Source organism: Myotis nattereri (genome assembly GCF_964212035.1).
Source record: "Myotis nattereri genome assembly, chromosome: 1".
Taxonomy (NCBI): Eukaryota; Metazoa; Chordata; class Mammalia; order Chiroptera; family Vespertilionidae; genus Myotis; species Myotis nattereri.
This window is the reverse complement of record NC_138075.1, coordinates 227,684,430-227,705,681: the sequence shown is the minus strand read 5'-3', so window position 1 is coordinate 227,705,681 and position 21,252 is coordinate 227,684,430. Positions and strand designations below refer to the sequence as shown.

The 21,252-nt window shown below is 55.1% G+C and overlaps 1 protein-coding gene across 1 annotated transcript in view; it reads right to left on the bottom strand.

The window, feature by feature from the left end:
• The window catches only part of STK32B (serine/threonine kinase 32B), a gene marked incomplete at both ends in the record, with an annotated part of 124,443 nt that overhangs the window by 27,722 nt on the left and 75,469 nt on the right, over positions 1-21,252 (bottom strand). The window contains one exon of the mRNA XM_081082333.1: positions 4,579-4,752. Coding sequence (XP_080938459.1) covers positions 4,579-4,752 — 174 coding nt within the window. The remainder of the gene's footprint in view (positions 1-4,578; positions 4,753-21,252) is intronic.

Here is a 21,252-nt window from a genome sequence, read left to right as displayed (position 1 = left end):
TGCTGGCTGGGCTGTAGCTGGGTCCTGGCTGGGTTCTGGCTGGGCTGTAGCTGGGCCCTGGCTGGGTGCTGGCTGGGCTGTAGCTGGGCCCTGTCTGGGCGCTGGCTGGGCGCTGGCTGGGCGCTGGCTGAGTGCTGGCTGGGTCCTGGCTGGGTTCTGGCTGGGTCCTGGCTGGGTTCTGGCTGGGCCCTGGCTGGGCGCTGGCTGGGTTCTGGCTGGGTCCTGGCTGGGTCCTGGCTGGGCCCTGGCTGGGCGCTGGCTGGGTCCTGGCTGGGTTCTGGCTGGGTCCTGGCTGGGCCCTGGCTGGGCCCTGGCTGGGCGCTGGCTGGGCGCTGGCTGGGCGCTGGCTGGGTCCTGGCTGGGTGCTGGCTGGGTCCTGGCTGGGCCCTGGCTGGGCGCTGGCTGGGTGCTAGACAGGAGCTACGTGGCAACTCTTCTGGATGCCCCCTGTGAGGACTCCCCTGCAGCTCCTGGAAGCTGCCGCCTCTGTAATCTGTACACGATGCATGTGTCTATCCTACTGGTTCTGACCCAGGCGGATGGGCAAGTGATACCCCCGAGCACTCAGAAACGGAGGTTCCGTCTTGTTTCCGTTTCCCAGGTGCCACCTACTCCTGCTTCAAGTCTCAGCTCCAAAGCTGTCGCCTCCAAAAGCACCTCCTGGCTCCGCGGGCCGACCCCACTCAGTTCCCGTCCCGTCTCCCAATCGGGCGAGCAAAACGCTCAGCATCCGGAGAGCACTCGGTCGCTCTGCGGACCTCGGACGGGAGGATGAGGGTTGGAGGTCTGCGGACCTTGGACAGGAGGGATGAGGGTTGGAGGTCTGCGGACCTCGGACGGGAGGGATGAGGGTTGGAGGTCTGCGGACCTCGGACGGGAGGGATGAGGGTTGGAGGTCTGTGGACCTCGGACGGGAGGGATGAGGGTTGGAGGTCTGTGGACCTCGGACAGGAGGGATGAGGGTTGGAGGTCTGCGGACCTCGGACGGGAGGGATGAGGGTTGGAGGTCTGCGGACCTCGGACGGGAGGGATGAGGGTTGGAGGTCTGCGGACCTTGGACGGACAGGAGGGATGAGGGTTGGAGGTCTGCGGACCTCGGACGGGAGGGATGAGGGTTGGAGGTCTGCGGACCTCGGACGGGAGGGATGAGGGTTGGAGGTCTGTAGACCTCGGACGGGAGGGATGAGGGTTGGAGGTCTGCGGACTTTGGACGGGAGGGATGAGGGTTGGAGGTCTGTAGACCTCGGACGGGAGGGATGAGGGTTGGAGGTCTGCGGACCTCGGACGGGAGGGATGAGGGTTGGAGGTCTGCGGACCTCGGACGGGAGGGATGAGGGTTCGGGTCCGGACCTCGGGTCTCAGGTCCTGAAGGGGCTCCGCTGTGCTAAAGCCAACCTTCACTTTGTGGGGCTCAGGGCCGAAGCTCAGCGCCACAGCAGAAGCGCCTGAGGGGTCCACGTGGATTCGGGGAGAGCGGGAAGCGAGTCTGCGGACCCCCCTCTCCCGCTGAGGCACTGGGCTCCAGGCGGGGAGATGCGGTTATTATTGTAATGACAGGAGCGAAGCCGAATCTTATTAAAGAGTCTCTTGACCCAGAAACATGAGAGCAGACTCTCATCTTCTCCTTTTTAAACACTCTGGATCTGTGGGTCTCGCAGAGGAAGGAACATTAGATTAAGGGCAATTTCCTCGGTAGGACGCCAATACAGACGAGGTGACAATATCTCAAATGCAGAACCAGGCGCGGGGCTCGACACCTGTTGGCCCCGAGCGTCAAGGCTCCTGCGGCGAGAACGGACGGCACCAGGGCTTCCAGGAGATGAACTACCGGATGGAGGTGGCAGGACCCAGGGGGCCAGGGCCCGGCAGCTCCAGCCTTACTCATTCATCCAACTCCCCAGAACCCGCGCCCCACCCTCTGCTTCCACACCCCCTGTTCTCCTGCTGGTGCCCTGTTCCCAACCCCTTGTCCTTCTTCCCCGAATGCAAGCCCTTCCGGAGCTCATCTCTCTCTCATGGGGTCAGTCCACTGTCCTCTCGCTTTTCCGTGCTCTCGCTCCGAACCATCTGCCGCATCTGCGCGCCCGTCTGCAGCGCGAGTGGGGTCAGCAGACCCGGCGGTTGTGAGGCGTGAATGGTGTGGCGCACGTAGGCACCTGCTGGAACCTGTCCCTCGGTCCGTGTGCCACGGCAGCCATCCCCGGGGCCACTGTCGATACTGTTCACCCTGATTTGCCTTCCAGACTGAGTAGCCTGGGAACTTGGCCTCAACTTCAACAAAGACAAGGTCAGCGCTCGGACCCGAGTCCAGCTCTGTGAAATGCCAGGCCCTGCTACTCAACGCAAAACTTCCCAAAGAGGCCACGGAGAAGTCAGGTACGTCTGATGCCACGTGAGTTGCCACCTGGGCCAGGGGACTAGGCCCTTCATGGCCCCTGCACCTCCGAGCCACTAAGCATCTTAGACGGCATCTCATCTCGCCTCCACACCAGCCCGGGAGCGGCGCATGCTCGTCTCGTCGCGGAGATCAAGGAAACGAGGCCTGAAGGGGCCTCCAAGCTCGTTCCTCTGACTCGGACAGCAAGTGGCACAGCAGGCTCCACACTCGGTGTGTTTTTTCCCTCTTTTATTTATTTTTATTTTCCTTTTTTTTTTATTGTCTAAAATTTTACATATGTCTCCTTTTTCCCTGCCTGACACGCCCCTCCCAGACATTCCCACCGGGGCAAGCCCCTACAAATGGTGTGTGTGTGTGGGGGGGGGGGGGGCGTAGATAGCAACCAAAGAACTTGTAAGCATGCATATTAGCATAACCGATGGACACAAACTGGGTTTTACTTAATGACTATTTCAGTCTTTTTTATCTGCCTTGCCAGACTCTCCGAGAAGGGAAGTGATGGGGAAACACAACAAATGGACCCCGTGACGGGGACAGGACACCCCAAATGAGGCACGCACTCCGTTATCTCCCATCCTCACAGCAGCCTGAGGCTATCATCCTATCCCCACAGCCTTGCAGCTCCCACCAGGAAGAAACCCTCCGAGATCCCTGGCGTGGGTTCCTGGGGGGAGGTCGGAGAGGGACAGAGCAGAACCCGTCCCCCCACCTCACCGCACGTGGTCGCTGTAACTGGGACGGGAGGGACAGAACACACCAGCCTCCCAAAGGCACCAGCCCGGCAGCAGGGACCACACAGGTCCCCCTGTGACAGGCAGTGGGCCTGCGCCTCGAGGCAGGTCACGGTGAGCAGGACTGAAGTGCGCTACTTTTTATGGTCTCCATGCACTGTCAGAACTAAAGGACACCAGTGGGAAACGCCCTCGCCCGCCGCCGGCTCCCGCACACCCCCTGTGGGAAAACACCCCTGCAGCGGCTCCCGCACACCCCGTGGGAAAACACCCCTGCAGACGGCTCCCGCACACCCCGTGGGAAAACACCCCTGCAGACGGCTCCCGCACACCCCGTGGGAAAACACCCCTGCAGACGGCTCCCGCACACCCCGTGGGAAAACACCCCTGCAGACGGCTCCCGCACACCCCGTGGGAAAACACCCCTGCAGACGGCTCCCGCACACCCCGTGGGAAAACACCTCTGCAGACGGCTCCCGCACACCCCGTGGGAAAACACCCCTGCAGCCGGCTCCCGCACACCCCGTGGGAAAACACCCCTGCAGACGGCTCCCGCACACCCCGCGTGGGAAAACACCCCTGCAGCCAGCTCCCACACACCCCGTGGGAAAACACCCCTGCAGCCGGCTCCCGCACACCCTGTGGGAAAACACCCCTGCAGCCGGCTCCCGCACACCCCGTGGGAAAACACCCCTGCAGACGGCTCCCGCACACCCCGTGGGAAAACACCCCTGCAGTGGCCTCCCGCACACCCCATGGGAAAACACCTCTGCAGCCGGCTCCCACACACCCCACGTGGGAAAACACCCCTGCAGCCAGCTCCCACACACCCCACGTGGGAAAACACCCCTGCAGCCGGCTCCCACACACCCCGCGTGGGAAAACACCCCTGCAGCCGGCTCCCACACACCCCGCGTGGGAAAACACCCCTGCAGCCGGATCCCACACACCCAGTGTGGGAAAACACCCCTGCAGCCGGCTCCCGCACACCCAGTGTGGGAAAACACCCCTGCAGCCGATCCCGCACACCCCGCGTGGGAAAACACCCCTGCAGCTGGCTCCCACACACCCCGCGTGGGAAAACACCCCTGCAGCCGGATCCCACACACCCCACGTGGGAAAACACCCCTGCAGCCGGCTCCCGCACACCCAGTGTGAGAAAACACCCCTGCAGCCAGCTCCCACACACCCCACGTGGGAAAACACCCCTGCAGCCGGCTCCCACACACCCCGCGTGGGAAAACACCCCTGCAGCCGGCTCCCACACACCCCGCGTGGGAAAACACCCCTGCAGCCGGCTCCCACACACCCCGCGTGGGAAAACACCCCTGCAGCCGATCCCGCACACCCAGTGTGGGAAAACACCCCTGCAGCCGGCTCCCGCACACCCTGCGTGGAAAACACCCCTGCAGCCGATCCCGCAGGCCCTCGCGCTGCCCGCAGCCTCACCTGTGGATGATGCGCTGCTGCTGCAGGTACTCCAGCGCCAGCGCCAGCTCGCAGATGTACAGCCGCACGGCGCCCTCGGGGAAGTGCACGCTCTGCTGCAGGTGGTAGCGCAGGTCCCCGCCCAGCAGCAGGTCCACCACCATGAACATGTCCTCCTCGTCCTGGAAGGAGTACCTGCAGCACAGGGGGCAGAGCCGTGAGGGGGGAGAGGACGCCGGTGCCCCTTCCCCGCTGCACAAACTGAGGCCGGGGGACAGCCATGGCACTGGCCCCGGCGCTGGCAGACAGTGGCCCTTACGGTAGGCGGTAGTCGCTTGTCTTCAGTAGATGTGTGAGCTCAGTGTCTGCGGGACGGGCGGGCACCGTCTCCCGAGATGCACGCCCCCCCCCAACAATTCCTCCGCTCCCCACACATGCGCTCCCCCCACACACACACACACACACACGCGCGCGCTCCCCACACGCGCTCCCCACACACGCGCTCCCCACACACACGCGCTCCCCCCAAACACACACACATGCGCTCCCCACACACGCGCTCCCCACACACATGCGCTCCCCACACACACGCGCTCCCCACACACGCGCTCCCCACACACGCGCTCCCCACACACATGCGCTCCCCACACACGCGCTCCCCACACACACGCGCTCCCCACACACACGCGCTCCCCCCAAACACACACACACGCGCTCCCCACACACACGCGCTCCCCGCACACGTGCTCCCCACACACACGCACTCCCCACACACATGCGCTCCCCGCACACGTGCTCCCCACACACACACGTTCCCCACACACGCTCCCCCCACACACGTGCTCCACACACACGCGCGCTCCCCACACACGCACTCCCCCCCCCCACACACACACACGCTCCCCACACACATGCCCTCCCCACAGCCAGCTTGTTTCTGCGACCCCTGGGTCCAGTGATGCTCTTCCAATTCCAAGGCCAGGCCTCAGGGAACCTGCAGCTCCTGCTTCCTGCCTCTCGGAAACTGGCCAGAGCCCCAGCCCTGGGGAGAAGCCAGGAGAAGGAGAAGGTGCGCTGGTCACAGCCTCAGGTGAGCAGCCGGGGGGGGGGGGGGGGGGACGGGGTGGCGGCCGCGGGGTGAGCACCTGGACATCTGGGTGTCCCAGGGCAGCCCCGCTGATGCCACATGGAGAACTGCCCAGCAGAGCCCAATCCACTCACAGAGCACGAGATAGCAAGACGGCTGTGATGTAAGCCATTCATTCAGTTTAAGGTCCCCCCCCCCCCCCCCCGCCCCAAAGCAACAGGAAACTGACAGACACCAGACCTGGGCCCAAGTTTCCAGGACAACGCCCGCCATTGTGATCAGGTCTCGGGGTGCCCCCCGGGCCTCGGTTCTGTCTGGGACGGGGCACCCCTTTATGACACTGCGAGTCCATGTCACGGTTGTTTAAGGCTGTCCTCGGGCTCGGTATGTGGGCTCTTCCGTCCTCAAAATGGCAATGACTGCCATGTCTGTGCTTTTTAAAAATCCTCACTCGAGGATAAGTTCTCCATTGATTTTTAGAGAGAGTGGGAGGGACAGAGGGGAGGGGGAGAGAGACACACAGAGGGAAACATCGACGTGAGAGACACATCAATGGTTGCCTCCCGCACACGCCCCAACCGGGGCCAGGGATCGAGCCTGCAACTGAGGTTGGTGCCCTTGACCGGAATCGAACCCACAACCCTTTGGTCCACGGGCTGATGCTCTAACCACTGGATAACCAGCCAGGTCGCCATGACGGTGCTTTCTGACATAAGCTACTGTGCCCTGGAGCTGACGGAGCCTGAGCTGATACCCCTCTCCACTTGCCAGTGGAGAGAAGTGTTGAGACGCTGCAAAGAAATGACAGCCATCAGCTATCACGTGCCTCCCGCAGGTGCTCGATTTGTATTCTAGCAGCTGGCGGACTCGCGCCCATTACATTCATATTGTAGCTGCACCCCGCTCCCCGCTCCCCGCTCCCCGCTCCCAGCTCCCGTCAAAGGGCTCTCATCCCGCATTCCATCTGAGCGCTGAGCTCCGGGAGCTCTCAGGAGAGCAGGCTGGGATGCATGCTGAAGAGGAAGGCCAGATGCAAAGAGCAATGATGAGCGCCACAGCCCGGCTCGGCTGCTTCCTGCTGCACCCCCACTTTCCGCCCGGGCCACGGGCTGCATTCATCCCCAGAGACTCGAGGCTATTATCGGGGGACAGAGAACGCCCTCTCGTTTCTCGCTGAAGCTTGCGCTGGCCCCCGCCTTGGTGCCACGGCTCCATTCGCAGTTACAATCACGTTCCCGTGCTGCACGCGGTCCTGGAAGGGCAGGTCACCGTGAGAAACCTCCTCCCTGCCCGGAGCGCTGGCATGGCGGGCTGGGTGAGGAGGCTCACCGTGAGGAGCGCAGACCAAGGGAGCGGGAAAGGTATCCATCCGGGCCTGGACACTGACACAGACCAGCACGAAGGACCCAATGTCTGCTTTTAAAACACATTAATTGCCCAGCCGTGGTGGCTCAGTGGTTGAGTGTTGACCTATGAACCAGGAGGTCACAGTTCGATTTCTGGTCGGGGCATATGACCGAGTTACAGGCTGGATCCCGGAGCGTGAAGGAGGCAACCAATCAATGATTCTCTCTCATCACTGATGTTTCCATCTCTCTCCTTCTCCCTTCCTCTCTGAAATCAGTAAAAAATATATTTAAAAACATAAAAATAAAACAAATAAAAAACATTAATTTATTAACTTGTTCCAAGAAAAATTAAACATGACTTGCAAAATGCATATTCTATGTAATAGAAGCGTAGTATGCAAATTGTCCCCTTGACCAGGAGGTCGTCTGGGAGTTCGACCAGGGGGCGGGGCTGGCCAGGGGAAGGGAGTGAGTACTCAGCCGGCAGCTGCTAGGGACCCTACCAGTGCAGGAATTTCGTGCACTGGGCCTCTAGTAATGCAATAAAATTGAAAACATGGGAGCCACAGATTAGGTCAAAAATAAAAAAGGAACTCAAGAAAATGGAAGCAGGAGAAAATAGTCCAATTCATGCCAAAGATCTTGTGAGCTTCCCAGCACTGGCCACGCCGTGACTCTGGCGTCCCCGGCATGCGCAGCAAAGGGAGAGACAGGACCAGCCTCGGATTCAGGGTCTGAGGCCAAGATGTCAGCAGGGTGGTTCCTCCTGAGGCCTCTCCTCGACTTGTGGACACCACCTCCCCCTGCACACGCGGTCCCTCTGTGTGCGTCTGTGTCCTAATGTCCTCTTCTTAGGACACCAATCAGCTGGAGTTAGGGCCCCATGGTGACCCTAATTCAACCTTAACTGTTTCTTTAAAAAATTTTTTTTATTTAAAAATTGTTTTTGTTAATCCTCACCTGAGGATATTTTTTTCCATTAATTTTTTGAGAGAGTGGAAGGGCAGGGGGAAGAGAGAGAAAGAGAAAGAAAGAGAGAGAAACATTGATGTGAGAGAGACACATTGATCGGTTGCCTCCCACATGCACCCCAACCGGGGCTGGGGATTGAACCTGCAACCCAGGTACTGCCCTTGACCAGGAATCAAACCTGTGACCCTCAGGTCCTCGGGCGGATGCCCTAACTATTGAGCAACACCAGCCAGGGCAACCTTCATTGTTTCTTTAGAGAGCTGCTCTCCAAACATAGCTGCGATCTGAGGTCCTGGGGGCTAGGACATCAACATATGAATTTTGAGGGGACACGACTGAGCCCATAATAATGAGAGGCTGGTCCACTCCCAGATCCGTCTGCCACTGGGCCTTGTCCTCTGTGCGCTCCCGGTCGCGTTCGTTGCCCGTTTAGCTACCGGGCTGCTGGACCTGCTCAGAGTCTGCAGAAGCTGTTATTTATTGGAAACGGATCTTCTGACACGTGTGCATGCTGCAGACGCCGCCTCCCGCCCAGCGCTGACTCCCCGCTGGTGTCCTGCAGGGAGCACTTCTGTGTAGCGGCTGGACTTGTAATTTGTGTGTTAGTTCCTGCCGCTTTGATCTGCCCGCTCATGAGAGCAGCGGGAAGGCTCCCGGCAAATGTCTGATTCATTCGTTTTCCTTGGGACTCCAGTGAGTTTTGCTTTGTACATTGTCCAGTTTTATGTCCAAAGCATCCGAGTTCAGAAATGTGAACTTTCCTTCTGTTTTGTAGTTATTCTCATTATCCTGAAAAATGCTTTTTGCTGCGAGATCAGTATTTTCCTATATTCTTTTTTTGGGTGTATATCTGTTTATATCCCATTATGTTCAGTTTTGTCATTCTCCTCATGTTTTTCACTGTAACTCTTGTAAATAGGCTATACACAGCTGTTTTTTTAAATCCTCACCCGAAGATATGTTTTTATTGATTTTTAGAGAGAGAGGGAAGGGGAGGGAGGGAGGGGGATAGAAGAGAAGAGAAGAGAAGAGAAGAGAAGAGAAACATCAATTAGCCGCCTTCTTTATGTGTCCCATGGGGATCGAACCTGCGACCCAAGCATGTGCCCTGACCAGGGATCAAACTGGTGACCCTTCAGTGCATAGAACAATGATCAACCAACCGAGCCACTCGGCTGGGCTGTACACAGCGCTTCCAGCCACCCACATGGAGAGCTTGGGTATTGTTCGGTGAGCTCAGTGAGCTTATGCCTACGATGGTGGCTGATATATTCTGAATGTTTTGTTATCTTTTTTGGACAGTGCTCACTATCTACCATGCTTTTGTTCTTCATCCCCCCTTCATTCTGCTGTCAATTCGATTTGCTAAGTTTCCTTATTTCCCCTTTTGACTCTATAACCTATTTCTACTCTTTTAGTGCCTAAACATTTAAATTTCAAATAACCGTACTTAACAAGGCACTGAATTTAAAATCTCTACTTTCTTAAAAACATACAAGGACCTTGGAGTTGTTCTATGATAATCACCCCTTTCTCTAAGTCCTTTCTATTACAGATCACTAGTCCTTTTCAAACCTAGTTTTTAGAATTAATTTTAATTTTGTTCAGTTTTTGTCATTTAAGCATATTTCAAAGAACAGAAATACATTTATATAAATTTATATATACTATGGATTTATATATACTTATATAAATCTATATATTTCTATTTATTTAAATATATATGTATATTCATTTATATATATACACCCACACACATATATGTATATGTACATATGTAACAACTGCTAAGTAACAATTAAATAAAGTGTGTAGTCACTACCCAGCTTAAAAAATTCTGGGACGCTTGTGGCGCAGGAAGCACCGGGAATCTACCTCCCATCTAGACAGCAAATGCAGTAGAGGCGTCTGATGCGGCCACTTTGGAACTCTGCAGGCTGTTGAAGGGCTCAGTTCAGGAGAAGGCTTGGATGGTAAATTGCAGTCAACTTTGGTCAATTTCAGCTCTTAGCATAGGAGTAGCTCCAGCCCCAGGGCAGCGCTGTGCACACGTTCCAGGAACGGCTTGCACACACGCTGCAGAGGCCAGGGTGGGCTAAAAGGATTCATCCTCCAGCTATTGAAGATCTGCCCCATCCCAAAGCTGTCTACGGAGGCGGGAGGCCTGTTGTTGCCACCCCCCATTATTGTTGCTTCTCCCCACTGTTGGTGCATCTCCCCCATTATTGTTGCTTCTCCCCACTGTTGGTGCATCTCCCCCATTATTGTTGCTTCTCCCCACTGTTGGTGCATCTCCCCCATTATTGTTGCTTCTCCCCATGGTTGGTGCATCTCCAAAGAGGTTATGACATCATCTAGCAAGTGGTGGAGTGAACTCTTTCTATAATCCAAGCTCAACCACCCTGCCTCCCCCCAGACTTCCCCTGCTCTCCCTGAGCTGGACCCTCCCAGGGCGGAGGCACAGCCCCTCCCTCCTCGGAAGGGGTGGCCGAGGCCAGGGTGGCTTTGTTTGGCTGAGGCCAGTCTAAAGCGCTGCCTGCCGTCGGCTCTCCCAGCAGCTGGGCGGTGAGTCTGCGGTCCTCTAAGGGGGGCGGGCGGCAACTCCCAGCCCCCTCCCTGCAGCTGCGCAGGAAGTCTTCGCGTCATTGTGTGGGGCTGGACCGTGTCCTGCCGGTTGCAGGGAGCCACCAGCAGTCCGTGAACGTGGGAAAGACACGCAGGGTGTGGGTCAGAAGACTGGCCTCTGCCCGCCGGGGGAGAGAGGAGGCGTTGGTGTCCGCCTTCACAGTAGCGATGCCGAGCATGCGCTTTTACACAGGATGGAGCTGAGGATCAGAGAGGCTCAGGAACCTGCCTGAAGCCACACAGGAGTCAAGAACCAAGCCAGGAACGAAACCCAGTCTTAAGAAGCTGAGAATCCTGCACTGTCGTAGGAAGCAGCCCTCGCACAGCTCCTGAAACACAGTGGACACGCAGCCTGGGCGCGGCCATTAGTGTGACCCGTGTCACTGCTGTCGCCATCGTCATCTGGAGGAAACGCAGGCCTGATGGCGGGTCTGCCTGTCACTGGGAGAAAGAGCCCGAGGACTGCTGACAGCGAAGAATCGCGGCAATGCTAGCGGCAGGTGTACTCCGACGCGGCTCCAGCTGCAGGTGTGATAACGTGCCGGAATGAGTGGCCGCGACAATCCCCGGACGCTCAGTGAGCGGGAGCCTTGCTCGCTGGTTCCCTGCCTCTCACTAATGGCTGACGCCCCGCCCTCCCCTCCTTGCCGCTGACAATCTCCTCTCGTGTTTGGCCACTCTCGCTGTTGGCAGACACGAGTGGAGTTAGCTGGCTCCCCGGGCCGGCCCGCGTCCAGCACAGCTCGGCGTCCGCCCGCCCGGGGCTATGGGCAGCAGCACCTGGGAGCTCGCTGTCCGTCTCGCTGAACAATGACGCTGCCTGTGGAAAAGGGTGATTTTTTGAGCTAACACGTAGCACCCACTGTGCCCGGCTCTGTGCCGGCACCAGGGAGACAGAGGTGCGCTGGTTCACGCCTGGGGCAGCCCCAGCCACTGACCGGCCAGGTTGGGGTATAAACGCCAGGCCCTGCCGCCCTCGCTCAGGATAACGCTGACGAGCAGGAGGGCCCACGGGGTGGATGCAGCTTCACTGTGACCACACCACGGCCAGCTGCTGCTCTGCTCCACCCGCGTCCCTCCCACCACTCCCTGTCCGAGCTGCTGGCCCCCAGGGCACACCCTCGTCAGGCCCTCCCCTGCTTGCTAATTTCCACCCAGCGTCTGCGCCCCAAGAAACCCGCCTGCGACACAGGGTAATTCTCTGGGTCGGTGTCCCACTCCCGCCCGACGGACCACACGTCTCTCCTTCCCACACACGCCACACATCTTCCCGGCTCCCACCTGCTACTCATGCTTCTCCCCCTTTCCGGGGGGCCCCTCGAAACTCAGCAGGATCGGCTAGAACGGCCCCTCCTCCGAGAAGCCGCTCCTGATTGTCAGGCACTTGTGTTCTGGTCCTCTGGGCCCTGCGAGGCCTGTTTGTGTCTCTGTCCAGGGCTGGTCACCTGCATTGTAACCCCCTAACCAGCCACCTGCTCCCCACACGGGCGGTGGCTCCTTCAGGCCACACCTCCCCATCTCGGTGCCCAGCCAGGGTCTGACACGAGGCAGGAGCTTACAGTTTCTCTGTAATGTGTGAAAGTCCCGCCGCGCCTGGTGCCGGCGCCTAATGGGACTTGTTACAGGCGCTGCTAATCTGCACTATTGGGAAAGCTCAGCGGCATTTTCACCGGATGTTCTTGCAGAGAATCAATGTTTACACTCGGGGCCGTTCGGCTTCCGTCCCTCACTGCTCTGCATGGAAACAGTCTGGGCACATCTAGCCCAGCCCGCATGGCTCAGTGGTTGGTCGTGGTCCCATGAGCCAGGAGGGCATAGCTCGATTCCTGGTCAGGGCACATGCCCAGGGTTATGGCCTCGATCCCCAGTAGGGGCTGCAGGAGGCAGCTGATCAATGATTCTTGTCATTGATGTTTCTATCTCTTTCTCCCTTCCTGTCTCTGAAATCAATAAAAAATAAAAGAGTCTGGGCACACCCACCTCTCCCACAGTGTGCCTTCCTGGGGGAGGGGCTGTGCCTGACCCCCTCTTCCCAGCCTCTCCTATGCCGCCCGGCACGCCAGAGGCCACTGGGAAGAAGAAGGCAGGAGGAGGCTCTGGAGATGACAGTGACAGCTGCACGCATGAGTGCTGACCTGCACCTGGCAGCGTCCTGAGGACTTCAGAGCTGTTAATGCGTGAGATTCCTCCTAACGTAAGACGCATACTTTACAAACGGGAAACAAAGGCCCAGGGACTGCACGTAACTGGACCCAGATCCGTAGTGAGGAGGTGGCAGAACCAGGACCGGACTCTGGCGGCTGGGAGCCAGACCCGGGGCTCTGGACCGTGACGCAAGCCCGACTCTGCCAGCTCCAGACAGCCACTCAGCAGACATACTTTTTCTGAGTACCTACTGTGTGCGAAGCACAGTTCCAGAGGCCAAGAACACTGTAGGGAAGAAGCAGGTATAAAAACTCCAGCCCTCATGGTGCTTACACTCCAAATGAGGAAGACCGTCAGTAGAAAGGGGGAGGGGCGCACACTAGGCAAGTGTTGGTATAATAGAAAGACGTGGGGTCTTTAGATTCAGATTTTGGAAACCCTCTAAAATAAGCCATTGAAGAGTATTCCAGCAACAAAACTCATTGCATAAAAGGCTGCCACCCCCTGCACTGTCTCACGCAGCACACCCATACAGATGCATCTCAAATGCCATATCACTGGTCCAAGTGGCTACACCAGCAGTTCTCAAAGTGTGTTCCTCTGGGAACCTCCAAGACCCTGTAGGGTGTCTATAGGCCAAATCTATCTCTCTATATAAAAGCCTAAGTGACCGGAATGACCAGAATGACTAATAGCTATGATGCGCACTGTGGCTGGCCAACCAGTCCGACTGGGAGCTGGGCCAGCCAGCCAACCTCCTGCAACCCCTCCCCCTGGCCAGACCTGCGCCAATTGGCCCTTATTGGGGCGGGCTAGCCGGACCCCACCCGTGCACAAATTCGTGCACACGGTCTCTAGTTTTTATAATATTAAGACTTTGTTTGCCAAAACTTTCATACTCTCATGAGTGTGTAGTGGAGTTTCCCGGAGACTCATTATATGTGATGACGTCAAATTAAAACAAAGGCATACTTGTGTTTTGTAGTTTTCTAAGGTGCGCAGTAGGTTTGAGGTATAAGCATGTTCATTTTCAAAGCTGATCAGCCTGTCCTTAGAATTCCTCACTGGCCATCTTTGGTTATACCTTCTTCATATCTGCAACCTCATTATCACCCCGTAAATCGCCCATGTGAAATCCTGGGATTTCCCTTGTTTAGAAAATAAATTCAAAATAGTTTCTAGAAAATAAAAAAATATAACAATTTAAATCTTACCTAAAACCATTATTTTGCGACTTTATAATACCAAGCTGTAAAATAAGTGTGCATTAACTTACAATATTCTTTCTCATATTTAAGGACTGATCATTAGCTTTACAAATTTAGACTCCTCGACTCCTCCTCCACCCACAGCTAAGCCACCTACATCTAAAGATGCTGAAAAAGGCGAGCGCGACATGGCAGAGTTCTGACTTATGGAAGCGAAGGATCCGCTCCAAAGAATTAAGTCAGAAAACGAACGAGGCTACAGTGAAAACAAACCGGACTGTTCCTTTCCCTTAACACCGCAGGCACTCGTCATTTCTCTTACTGTGCTTTAGGGAGTAGAGTATTTTAGCAAAGTACCACAAAAAAACTGCTTATGACGGATTTTCAGACTAACGAAAAAGCCACCGAAGCAAGTGCCGGGATAAGCGATTGCATCCCATCGGCGGGGGAGGCGCCAACGACCGCGCAGAGTCCCATAAGCCTTGTGCCCACGACAGCACGGAGCGCCAGCCGGGTGGCAGGTCAGCAAAAGAAGCCACAGCAGTTCCAGCTCCCGAGACTTAGCGGCCCCCGTACCCAGCGAGTGAGCCGATCGCTGGCTGCATGTGCTTCACAGACGGATGCCTCCGCGCACGGCTGGCCTTCGTCCCCTGGCATCGGCACCCGCTCATCATCGAAGACCGTTATGGGAGCGCCTGGCAGCAGTGCTGCCGAAACCTCCTGAATCTCAGACGGTGTCCTCAGACGGCATGTGCCGCGGTGGGTACAACCGATGGCACCTCTGTGCAGATCACAGACGTGGCACCGGACGGCCGCAGCAGCCGCCGTGTTTCTCGCGGCCGCACGTAAATCAGAGCCAATTTCAGCCCTGGCCGTTGGACTCAATGGATAGAGCGTCGGCCTGAGGACCGAAGGGTCCCGGGTTCGATTGTGGTCAAGGGCACGCACCTTGGTTGTAGGCTCCTCCCCAGTCCAGGCCCTGGTCAGGGCGTGTGCAGAAGGCAACCAATCAATGTCTCTCTCTCAGATCAATGTTTCTCTCTGTCTTTCCCTCCCTCTTCCACTCTCTCTAAAAATCAATGGAAAAATATCCTTGAATGATGATTTAAAAAAACAAAAACAGACAGAAACAAATTAAAGAGCCAGTTTCCCCTCAGGACGGCACAGGTGAGGCAGGAAAGAATATTAACCTTGTCATATTTATATCCTTGGCCATGCGTGTCTCTTTAATATCCCGCGTGACGAGTGGGAAGTATGCGTGAAGCACTTCTCTCCGGAAAAACAAAACACAATAAGACACTTTGGCAACCCAGCCGGCAACCGTGAAACTAATAAATGTGGTTTTAAAATCGTGTATAATGGGGTGTGCCGACACTTGGGACATCCTAGTAAGTCAGGGACTGTTTTCCAAATTACCAACCTACTATGTTCCAAAATCACTCGTGGCTAAGAGGTCCACTTGGGTTTCAGTGCAGACTAAAGGGCTGTGAGGCACGGCTGTGAGGAGTTCGGTAACGTGCTTCCAGGTCCCCTCTCGCCACTCATCATTAAGGACATCCCAGGCGTGTTTTGGAACAATATGAGAGAAGAGTATTCAAAACTGTCGTCGGGGAAAAAAGCTAACAGGATACTCCTCCCTCCCCCAACCACAGGTCTGTGTGAGGTTCGGTTCTCGTCACAGTCTCCAAAGCATCGCGGCCCCACAGACTGAGGCGTAAACCGATACAAAGTGCTGTTTTCAAGAAAACCACCCATTCAAGAGATTTTCAAAATGTACAACGATGGCACTTTCTCGCTGTATTTTTGTTTTGGGGGAAAAAATAGGTATTTTTAAATTAAAATGTCATTTATGCTAACATGTAGGGGATTCATTATTGCCATTTTAGAATACATCTATAAATACATGTGCTGAATTTCTCAGAGTTCATTTCTAAAACTGTAAATATTGATAGATAAAACTCACATAAACAAACTCCTTGAGTCGTCATGATTTCTGTGGGTATAAGGCAGCGGTTCTCAACCTTTGGCGGTCAAACGATCCTTTCACGGGGTCGCCTAAGACCATCCTGCATATCAGATATTTACATGACGATTCATCACAGTAGCAACATGACAGTGATGAAGTAGCAACGAAAATAATGTTATGGTTGGGCCACAACATGAGGAACTGTATTTAAAGGGCCAGAAGGTTGAGAACCACGGGGGGTCCTGATACCCAGCACATTGAGGCCGCTGACACTACACTATCTCTCTGACAGCCACCTGGGTGACCACAAGCACCTCAAATAGGCATTTCTAAAATCTCGCCTCAAAGAAAATATTAGCTAACAATTCTTGAATGTCAGCAATATGTCAAGCATATAGTAATACAATGGAACCTCGTTTCTTGAACTTATTCATTCCAGAAAATGATTCAAAACAGAATCATTTTTTCCCACTAGAAATAATGTATGTTGAATTAATCTGTTCCAAACCCCCAAATGATTCCCTGTTTTAACTTTTCTTAGTGTCTATCGTACTGTTTAATCTACAAATAAACACTTTTAAGAACAAAAAGGACATGAAAGGGAAATGAAAATTTAACAAGAAGAAAAGAAAAGGCACAGTACAAAATGAAAATTTAACAATAATTATAAGCAGCAACAAAAGCAAAAAAACAACAAAACCAAACCCAAAAAACAAAAACAAAACAACACGGAAATATTCACAGCACCATATCCTGAGATTTTAACAGTGGGAAACGGACTCAGGTTCGCACATTCTCTCCTTTGTCGCCCGAGAGATGCGTGGCTGATCCTACAGGGCCAGCGTGAAAGGGCTGTCAGGTTGAGAGGGGGATTGTTGGAGATGGGAGACATCTGAGGTTCCGCTGTACAGTCCTTTATAAGCATGGCTGTACTTCATCCGCACGGCCCTGTGGTAGAAGTAGTACTAGTGATTGTTCCTAATCTTGGTTTTGGCTCCCCGGAAGATGGTTTTGAGATGAGCTTGATCTGAAAATAGTTTCCTTGTAAGCGTTCCAAGGAAAACCATCAGGGAGTGTGGAAGTTGGGCTGGAAGGAAGAGGCCGAGGACACAGGAGAGGTCAAGCAAAGTCCCCGGGGAGGCCCTGGGGGGAGCTCTGGAGATGATGTCAGTCACTCCCCCAGTATCCCTGATTGAGGCACAAGGGAGCTGAGGATCGATCCCCCATCTGCACCCAGGCATCTCCGGGAGGGTATGATTCTTAGGCAATTCCAGCTTCATGTGCATGAGGCAAAGTCGTCCCTGAAGGCTGAGAGCAACCCTCCAAAAACGGCACCCAGGTGCTAGCAAGCTGGAAGGAGAACGCTGGGGGCCAAGTGGTAAGGGAGGGGCGGGCAGGGGCGCAGGCAAAGCACTGAGGGCACCTGCTGCCCGCCCATGTCACAGGTGGGTAAGTTATCCCTCCACCCACACATGGCTTCCTTCTGCAGCATCCATCTCCTCTGTCAACAATGCCATCCTCTGAGCCTGAGACGTAGGTGTCCACGCCTCCCCCGCTTCCCTTACTTCCTGTCTCCTGAAGGAATTTGACCACCAAGCCCTGCCAGTGCTACTTCCTTCACATCTCAGGAATCCGCGGCCATTAAACATACTGGGTGCATGTAAAGGCTGTAAGGTAAGGTGAAGAATACAGTTTATTCTACTGGCAAAAGTCAGGGTGCCACCTATTACCTCCTTGCAATAGCAGACATTGGAAGTCTGTTAAAAGAGCTGCGTCTAGCCCAGCCAGTGTGGCTTGGTTGTTGAACGCTGACCCATGCACCAAGAGGTCGGCGGTTTGAATCCAGGTCAGGACATATGCCCTGGTTGTGAGCTTGATCCCCAGTAGGAGTGTGCAAGAGGCAGCCGATGAATGTTTCTCTCTCATCAATATTTCTCTCTCTCCAAAAAAATCATTACAAACATTTTTTTTAAAGAGTTGCATCTATAGAGCAGACCCTTACGCCACCACCCTGTGGAAGGAGGAAGTAACAGAGAGAAGGACATCAACAGCCTCTGGGTAGGATGTTTGGAGAGCAGAGGGGCCAGGCACGCTGCAAGGAGCATTCCCTGCCACACGCCAGCTACTTCCAATAGAGAAAGGAGGCATACGGCATGTAGGAAGCCCACTCATCAGAAGTCCAATGAGGTGCTAAGGGGCATGAAGCGAGGATAACAGCTTCTTCCCCCATAAGTCCCTGGGAGGATGAGACCTTAGCAAAAATCCTCATTTGGGGACCAACCTGATGGAGAAGAGAGGGAGGAAAGGCTACCGCTATACTCTCCACCCGCTGCCACTACTGTAGCTGATGACTGCAACAGAGACCTCACGCCCCTCCCTGCCTCCGTTCTCCACCCCACGCCCACGGAGACCTAGCTAAGACCTAACTCATTCCATGCCCCCACACCCCACTTAAAAACCCTCTGCGTCCCCTCACTGTCTGCAGTTGAAACAGAAATTCCTAAGCCCCTCATACAAGGTTCCTGGGGCTCTGTCCTGTCTCCCCAGCCTCGACTGTACCCATGTGACCTTCTGCCCCTTGTGCTTCTGTTACTGGGAGCTGTCTACATAGAAAACTGCTCTCTCTGACTCACACGGGCCTGGAAACCCGTCACTCGCCTTTCAGTCTTCAGTTCAGAGGCATCGTCACCAGAAAGCCTGATGGTCCCTCAGCTGGCTGAGTGAGGCGCCCCTTCCTGTACTTTCTGTCTTAGCACTCATCTCCCCCTCCTGGGGTTCCCTGCATAGCTGTCTGTCACCACATGAGAACCGAGAGCTTATTTTAAAAAAAAAATCTTATTGATTTTTTTACAGTGAGGAAGGGAGAGGGATAGAGAGCTAGAAACATCAATGAGAGAGAAACATCGATCAGCTGCCTCCTGCACACCCCCTACTGGGGATGTGCCCGCAACCAAGGTACATGCCCTTGACCGGATTCAAACCTGGGACCTTTCAGTCTGCAGGCCGACACTCTATCCACTGAGCCAAACCGGTTAGGGCCCGCGAGCTTATTGAGAAGGGGAACCCTGTCCTGTCTATGCTCCCACTTTACACAGTGCCTGGCACAAGCCCGAGGCCCCGGGTGGATGGACAGGCAGCGGAGTGAACACTTCAGGACCCTGGACAGTTCCCAGGGAGGCCTTGGCTCTGGTGGCTCCAGAGTGGGGGCGGGGCAGGGGCGGGTGTGTGGCTGGGCTTTCCTGGACTCTCACCTGTTAGTCCTCACATTCATGCCGGGCCTGCGTGGCTCAGGGGTTGAGCATCGACCTAAGAACCAGGAGGTCACGGTTCGCATTCCCGGTCAGGTACCTGCCTGAGTTGCAGGCTTGATCCCCAGAGGGGGCATACAGGAGGCAGCTGGTCAATGATTCCCTCCCATCATTGATATTTCTATCTCTCTCTCCCTCTCCTTTCCTCTCTGAAATCAATAAAAATATATTTTTTTAAAAAAGGATCCTCATATTCTATGGACCAACCTTTATAGCTCTCGCCCTGGAGACCCAACCCGTTATTCCAAAATGTATCTCAAATCCATCTACTTCCCATTTATGTATTGCAAACCGGATCCAAGAAGACATCATTCTCTCTTTCCTGGGCTACCACAGGCGCCTCCCAGAGAGGCCGCTTGCTTTTGTCCCCGAATCTCTCTCTCACGCAGCAGCCAGAGGCGTCTTTTAAAAACACAGCTCAGCTTTGCGGGTTACAGACGGACACAGAACTGTCTGCTATTATTCCCATGAGGAGGTGTCACCAGATCCCACTCCCCTGGGGTCTGGGCGAGCCGCAGGCTGAGTGAACGAACAGGATGCAGCAGAAGTGGCTCATGCAACCCCCGGGCTGGGTCCTGAATGACAGCCGTGAGATTCAAGCAGCTCACAGAGCCCTGGAAGGCCGAGGACAAGGCACGGGACCCACGGATACAGCACAGGGAAAGGTAACAACCTCAAACATAACAGCAACAATAATAATAGCTTCCACCTAACAAAGAAGCCTTAGCAGGCCTGAGCCTGCTCAGATACATAAACCTCACGATGTCGTAAAATAAGGGAGGCCTCGCCTTATTTTCCTGTGAGAAGACGGCTGATGCGGACGCTCAGGTGCCTCCTACCCTCCCGTCCGGAGGAGAAACGCCCACATCATCCTCCCTCTATTCGGCGGCTCTGGCAAAGGCCCTTCCCCTAGTCCAGGCACTAAAATTAGGAGCCAGGTCCAATGGCTGTGGGATCTCCTTTGCTCCAAATTATTAAAACTATAAGTCAGGTGCCGAAATGTGTGGCTGGGAGGTTTGTCTGCCTCAAGAAACTCTGCGAGGACAAGGGCCAAACCCTGTCCCATGTGACTGAAGCCACATGTTAACCAATGCCCCAGGCACACGCCCTCCTGCCAAGTGTCACTGCTCTTCAAGACACGCTAAGGAGGCACATAGGACCCGGCATTCCCCGTCGCCTCCACGTCAGCAAATTGTTCCCCAAACTGCTTTCTTCAGCGCTTCCGCCCCCACGGCCTCTTGACCTTCGCTGCCCCCGTCCCCTCTTCCTCATAAAATGCAGAGTGGCCTCCTGGCAAGGGAGAATCAGAAATATTTGCGTCCCGTGGGTCGGCGGTGTGGTTATGAGCCTTAAATCACGTCAGTCAATCATAATCTTGCTTAAGTGTGGAGGAATGCAAAATCATGCCTTCCCCAAATTGATGCACTGTCTGATTTAAATTCCTGCCTGCTCAGGGGGCCAGCAGCAGGGTGCCATTCACAATCAGCCGCAGGGAAGCCGGGAGCTGGCTGCACCCCAGTTACCCATCGACTGGCACCGCACACATGTACGTAGGGGCGTCCTAAAAAGCTCCAGTTGCCGTCACGCACGTACACACACGTGTATGAGCCATTCTCACCCCGGGGAGCTCATATTTGTGGAACGCTCGCTGTCCACAGAGCAAAGGGAATGCGGGCTCCTCCATGCACCGACCATGGCGGGCACCGGGAATAGTTCCAAGCAGGACTGACTTTATAAATTAGCAAATCCATGCAAATTAACAAACCAAGCATCACACCACTGCCCCTGGTTTAAAACCCTGTGGGGTTTTCATGGCTTCTCTCCTTTTTTACTTACATTTTTATTGATTTGGGAGAGGAAGGGAGAGGGAGCGAGAGATAGAAACATCCATGATGAGAGAGAATCATTGATCGGCTGCCTCCTGCATGCCTCCAACTGGGGATCGAGTCCACAACCCGGGCATGTGCCCTGACCGGGAATCGACCCCTAACCTCCTGGTTCACAGGTTGATGCTCAACAGTCTAGCCACACAGGT